Raw genomic sequence first — 7,335 nt, 5'->3', positions numbered from 1 at the left:
AAAATGCTATGAATGTATGATGCACAACAACATCATATAAGTTCGACCACGACTAGTCAATTGCATCATCATTCACATAATCATCACATAGCATGTATCACACATTTAAGACATGCATATCATTATAACCTCATCACAAAACCATCGTTAGCAGCACAACAATAACAACTTCATAGCAACATCATATTCGTCGTTAAAATAAAGCATCATAGCTTATCAACATATAGCTATTCAATCACATAAACACATAAGTAATGGAATTATGCATCAAATAACATATATAATTCTATCATATTATAGGTCTACGTGTGAGCTTCCTAACTTTTTGAACGACGTATCAAACCGAGTCCTGAAACTCAAGTTACGACCTTCTGAAAAGTCATTGTCAGGTCTACTCGCCCCAGCCTCGCCTAGCGCCCTGGCAACACTCTTCTCGCCAGCTAGCTCGCCCAGCGCCCTAGGAGGACTCTACTCGCCCCTAGCTCGCCTAGTGCTCGCCCGACGAAAATGAGTGATTGTGGTCCTCGCTGCTCCGCTCGCCCGACGAAGCTCTGGCGAAATTCCTTCCCCATACATCTTCCAAGAGCTCTCATTTCCATTAGGCTGCTCGCTAGCTGGCTCGCCAAGCGCCCTAGCAACGCTCTGCCTGCCATCTAGCTCTCCCGGCGCTCTAGATGCGTTTTACTCGCCACTCGCTCGCCCGACGAATTTCGCGATTCTGCACTTCATAATATGCGATCTTGCCTCTGTCTAGCCCCATTCCGATTTCGATTACAGTACCAAACTTAGTCCAAAACACATAGCAATCATCATATATCATATAATAACATCAAAATACATCATCACATCATGTTGGACACAAATCATCATGCTTTTCATCATCAAAATACATCATCAATCAACAAATCATCATGCTTTTCATCAAATCATTAAACAAAGAAAATCCTGCATCTATCTTAACCTCATATCAATCATAATAAACCGAGATTACATCCATTAACTCAAATTCCTAGCAATCAATCTCTTCCTTCGCATTCTACGAGAAATCCTCTTTGGTTCTCTGTGCTCTAGCTCTCACTTCACGTTCTCCGTTCTATTCCACGATCTTACAGAATAATCTTAATTCCCTTCCTTGGCTTATTCTTATTTTACCCCTTGGACCCCCTTTTTATGATTTTCCTCTTATACCCTCACTTAACTCCTTTTCCTCTTAATATTCTATTTAATTATTATTATACCTCCGAATAATATACACCAAATTATTTAAATCTAAATATTTCCAATTGCTGTCTATTTCTCACTAATTCCCTACAACATATCATCATAAATCACACAATTAATCACCAATAATTCACAAAAAATCAATTAAATAATTAAATCTAAATTTTAGGGTGTTACAACTACTAGCTTAAGAGGGAGATTGAGCGCCAAATCTAAGATGGCCATCTGAAGTAATACCTTAAAGGAGACTCTCATCAGACTTGAGGCAGTGCCATGACTAGAGGGAGGTATCAATCCAAAAGCCCCAGGTTTAAGAAAGACAATGAACCTGAGAGAATAGAGGAGGACAAACCAGTCTGCCACACCCTAAATACCATAGTTGGAGGATTCGCTAGCGGAGAAGAATCTAACAACTTCTGTAGGAGATATGCCCCTCAAGATAAAGCGATATAATACTCAACCACTAAGCCTAAGGCGAACTCGAAGAATAATCTAGATCCTAGAATCTCTTTCTCTCGAAAAGACGTCGTATGAATCCTCTGTCATTCTCATCTAACATTATATATTCATAAAAGTGCAATACGATGACTGGGATATCAAGCGGGTATTATAGATCCAAGAAGTTCATATGATTTCATGTAATGGGATGCCTTTGATAGGTTAAATCTGGACCAAAACTTGCTCCAGTTTTTTAGAGACTCTTCGATAGGCTTCCCTAGCAAACAAGTCCAAGTTAAAAGCTACATCACTCACAAAATAAGTTTATAACTTAAGGATAATGCCAAAATGATCAAAGTTGAGTATCTCATAGTATATACCCCATCATGTACAACATAATCATTAGGTGGCATGCCTTCAACCTCCTAGTGGTGCCCTGTCAACGCTTTACTTAAGCATGAAATATGTGTTAGGGATCAAGAAACTTCCCAAAGATGTAATCAATACACTATAAGGGTTAAAAGGGAGAGTATGATGGTTATGTCATGCTACAACCACAAATCAAATAGGTTAATTTGTAGTTTTTGACCAAATATATAGCCTAATAAGGTGATGTTCACGCCTACTGAGGATCGAAAGACGGTCCAAATCGGGCCCTAGAAACTCCACACCACTAAATTAGGAAATTATATGACAAAACCCTATGAGGAAGACCCAGTCCCCTTTTTGATATATCTTGAATCGACACTAGGGTCGTATGTCAGCTTTTCACCATTATTCCAACAATAAAACTAGTAATGTAGAGAAAACACAAGGTTGGCAGGGAGAAATGGGCTACCATAAACGAAGAGGTGGGAAAATTGAAGGAATAAGTTTCTTTATATAAATCAAGTATATGACCTGGTTAGAAAATTTGGTGTTAGTTCAAAAATTATCCCAGAAATGAAAAATGTGTGTAGATTTCACCCATCTAAATACGGTGTGCCATAAGGATCCCTATCCATTACCAAACATCAACATATTGATAAAAGAATCTTTAGGGTACAAAATTTTAAGTTTTATGGATGCCTATATGGTTAAAACAAGATAAATATGGATTCTTTAGGCGTGCTTAAGATGAATTTTATGTCAAATAATTGTAATTACTACTACGACAGTATGCGTTTCAGATTGAAGAACACATGTGCCACCTAATAGAGGTTAATGGATGTTGTATTCTCTAATCAAATAGGGTGCATACTGGAAGTGTGCATCGATGACATGGTCGTAAAGACCCTGGAATAAGGAAATCACCGCAGTGACCTAGAATAAATGCTAAAGCTAGTTAGTAGTTATAACATGCATCTGAACCCCACCAAATGTCCTTTTGGGGCTCGGGCGAACACATTTTTGTGATTCATGCTAATTAGATGGGGGAATAAGGGGGATACCCAAAATAATCAGCCCATTATTGGCCGCCTTAGTAAAGGAGATTCAACAACTAACGCGACCATTGGCCGCCTTCTTTCCTGCGCATGTGATAAAGCCTTTCCTCTTTTTGGCCACCCATCTAGTACTAACACGCCCGAAGGAAAGTTTGTCGCTATAATTATATTTTCCATGAACACATAAGGCGGTGAGCTTTGCATTGTTCCAATAAAAAGAGAAGAGTGGGCATGCAGTCTATTTTGTCAGCAAAGTGTTCAAGGGCGCAAGAGGAGATACCAAAAGATAGAGAGACTAGCATTGACAATCGTGATAACAACAAGGAAGTCGAGGCCCTACTTCATAGGGAACCACATGGTGGTAAAGATGAATCATCATATCCATTAAATTATAAAGAAGCCTGATTTGACGCAAAGGATGATGTCTTTGTCAATAGAGCTGTTAGAATATGATATAAATTTCATACCAAGAGGTAGCATTAAAAATCAAGTTCTGGCGAACTTTCTGGTAGAGTCCAGTTCTCTAGTGGATGAGGATGTGCCATACGCCTGAATCTTATCAGTAGACGGAACCTCAAACCTTATGGGCAGTGGCGCTAATGTAAAACTCCATGACTGATTAATAACCTTATAAAGAAATCTTTGAGGTTTGAGTTCAAAGTTAGTAATAATCGGGTTGAATACGAAGTCGTCATCAGCGAAATAAACCTCTCCATAGAAATGGGCATTTTGAATCTTAAACACAAAGAGACTCTTAGTAGATCCTTAATCAGGTAGATGAGAAGTATTAGTCGAAGGTATCACAACTTGTCAAATACCTCCAGAAATAGCAAAACTTTGCAAAAAAAATTTAAAATTTTGAAATAATTTATCTACCTAAAAAGCAGAATTCCCTAGAGGACATCTTATCAAAGCTCACCAGGACAAAGAAGCTAGGTCATAATAAAATAATAATATACAAAACCATATCCACAAACCACACAAAGAAGGTGGAAGTAAATGCCATAAACTTCATTGAAACAATAATTAGATGGACCTTATAGTGCGCTTCTTAACAGCATTAGAGTTTCCATCAAACAAAGCCGAAGCAAAAAAGATCAAAAGGCCATCCCTAAAGTATACCATGGTAGGTAATCATTGTACAAGACGGGAAGGGTCTCCCTCATGCTGAGGTCGCTACTATAAAAAGTATATATCACCACAATTGAAAGAAGGATTTCACCATGGATGATGGTCCGTGGTAATGAAGGGCATGATAGAAAGTATGCTACTTTCCACCAAAGTTGGAATACTGACCGAGGTGAAAAGTGCTTGGTCCTGAGTTTGAATCTCAATGATTATATTTTGGAATTTATAAGACGTGCTTTTCAACATAGTTGGAATTATCACCGAGGTGATAGATGTTTAGCATAACTTTTCACTATGGCTCCTAAATACAACTGTGGGGAAATGTATGAAATCTTTTATCAATTTACTTTTACAGTGTCTTGAATGTTGGCCTAAATGAATTTTATTTTAAATTATAACCATTTGTTTTATTTATTCATATAAGAATATTATCAAACCAAATATATTTCCAACAAGGAAGAAATTACATCATCTAGAGAATAATTGAGACCCAAAAATAAAATAGTTAATTTGGTGAATTTAAAAAGGAAACATAATTTTGTATTGAGGAAAACATCAAGTTGTGTTGTCTTGATACAACATGATTTTTTCTTTTCAAATTCTTATGATTAGCCATAAGAATTTGAAAAGAAAACACCATGTTGTATTGAGACAACACAACTTTATGTTTCCATGTTTCTTCAATACAATGGTATATTTCCTTTTCAAATTCACTAGTTTTACCATTTTATTTTTGAATTTCAATTCTTATCTACATGATGCTATCTCTTATTTGTTTAACAAATGTTTATGGTTTTATAATATAACTAAATTTATAAAAAAACAAATGGTTATATGTTAAAATAAAATTTATTTTGTTAAGCAAAAAATGTCAAGAACACGGTAAAGGGACGAAAGATAAATATTTTTTGGCACAAATTTAAACATATTGCCTTAGCATTTCAATATTGAACAATTCTCTTAGAAATGATTTTAGTATTCTCCATGATCAAATGTAAAAAACATAAGACTTTAGTCTTCTCAACTAAAACAACAATATAGCTAAAACAAACAACAAAACTAACACAATTTTTTTTATTATATCAACAAAAAACAAAATAATTAAACAAAAACAACATAACTAACGAAAAATCACAACAATAACACAAACATTTTACCTATCTCAACAATAACAACAACATAACTCAACAAAAAAACAACAACAATAACACATAATTTAATTGTATCAACAAAAATAACAACATAAAACCTATAATCTCATCATAAAAACATCAACAATAACACAAATCTTTTACTTATAATAACAAAAACTACAACATGTTAGAAGTTGTAATTCGATGATTTGTAGAAAAGGTAGTATTCGACTGTGTTGAAGTAGCTAGTCGGAGTAGTAGGAGTTAGTTGTATTCAATAGAGTCGAATACAACATTTAACTGTTGTGTCGAAACCAAAATATAACTTTAGTATATTTTGGGCTTGGGTTGTATCTTTTGGGCTTAGGCCTTGATCGCCTTTATACAGACATAACTTTGTATAATTTTAATAGACTTAATAGCAATTTTCATAACACAGTTTTTACTGTTAATAATTTTTCTCTTTTTTTCTTCTTGTCTCATCTTTCTTGAAACCCTAATTGTTCCAACAAATTGGTATCACAGAGCCCGAATTGTGATTCAGAAAGAATTTGTAATGGCAAATGGAACAACAACATCAACGTAATTTTTAGCGAATCTACCAATTTTCAAAGGAGAGAACTACGAAAGATGGGTTGTATAGATGAAAGTCATCTTCAAATTTCAAGATGTGCTTGAAATCGTGAACAATGGAGTACCGACATTGGAAGCGAATGCGGATGATAAACAGGAGGCTGCGCACAAAAATGAAAGGAAGGAAGATAGAAAAACTCTATTTTTGATTTACCAATGTGTGGACCTTAACGTGTTCAAGAAGATTATTGAAAAAAGAAACGACTAAAAGAGTGTGGGACAAGTTAAAGCACTTGTACATTAGAAATGAAAAACTGAAAAGGGTGAAGCTGCAGACAATGGGATAACAATTTGAGATGACTCATATGAAGGAAGATGAATCAGTCTAAGAATACTTTTCACGCGTGGTTTTATTAACGAACTAGATGAAGGCGTGTGGTGAATCCAAATGCAGCTGCAACACCATTAGAAACTTGAGCAAAGTTGAAGAAGGTTACAAATTATGAATGTGTAAGTGCGATACTATACAAACAATTCATTAGACCATTGAGGTAGTTTTGAAACACCATGCCAGATAATTGTCTAAGTGTTAGATTGTTAAGCAGATTCATAGAGAAACCCTAATAATGTCATCTCAATCCTATGAAGAGGGTGTTGAGATTCATAAAAGGTACAATTGATCATGGTGTGCTAAGGCCAAGAAAAAAGAAGATCAGAACAGGTGTAGAGGTATATGGTTACATTGATTCAGATTTTAGCAGATATCAAGATGAAAAGAAGAGTATTGCAGGCTACATATTCATGATTAAAGGCGTTCCAATCTCTTGGAGCTCAAGGAAGCAAAGTATTGTGGCTTTGTCATCATGTGAAACTGAGTACATGGCTGCTTCATATGCAACATGTCAAGAAACATGGATAGAGATGTTGCTCGAAGAGCTCAAGATCATGGAACCTATGAAAATGAAGTTGTTTGTCGACAACAAGTCAACTGTTGATCTAGCCAATCATCCTATGTATCATGGTTGAAGTAAACACATATCAATGATGTATCATTTTCTTAGGGATCAAGTGAATAAAGGAAAGCTTGAACTTGAGTATTGCAAGTCAGACTGAAAACTAGCCGATATACTCACCACACCCTGAAGAAAGTCAGGTTCGACGAGATGAAGAAAAATATTGGGATGAGAAGTCTCGAAAACATGAATAAGGTGGTGTGTTAGAAGTTGTAATCTGATGTTTTGTAGAAAAACAACATAAAACTTTGAATCTCATATTAAAAACAACAACAATAACATTAAACCTTTTATTACATCCACAAAAACAACATAATTAAACAAAAGCAACAACATAAAACCTATAGGGTCAAGTGTCTCAACAACAAGAAAAAAACCCTAAAAGATAACTAGCTTGACTAACAA

General features: G+C 35.4%; 1 protein-coding gene across 1 annotated transcript; it reads left to right on the top strand.

The window, feature by feature from the left end:
• Positions 1-6,559: 6,559 nt before the first annotated feature.
• LOC131634152 (secreted RxLR effector protein 161-like) lies at positions 6,560-6,943 on the top strand. The gene has a single exon (XM_058904808.1). It carries the CDS (start codon positions 6,560-6,562, stop codon positions 6,941-6,943), a length of 384 nt encoding a protein of 127 aa, XP_058760791.1.
• The last annotated feature ends 392 nt before the right edge of the window (positions 6,944-7,335 follow it).

The sequence above is a fragment of the Vicia villosa genome, unplaced genomic scaffold (assembly GCF_029867415.1).
Source record: "Vicia villosa cultivar HV-30 ecotype Madison, WI unplaced genomic scaffold, Vvil1.0 ctg.001241F_1_1_2_unsc, whole genome shotgun sequence".
Classification (NCBI taxonomy): domain Eukaryota; kingdom Viridiplantae; phylum Streptophyta; class Magnoliopsida; order Fabales; family Fabaceae; genus Vicia; species Vicia villosa.
This window is presented reverse-complemented; position numbering and strand designations above follow the sequence as displayed.

Coding starts and splice junctions, on each gene's coding strand:
- LOC131634152 (XM_058904808.1), top strand. CDS start 6,560: ATGAAGAGGGTGTTGAGATTCATAAAAGGTACAATTGATCATGGTGTG.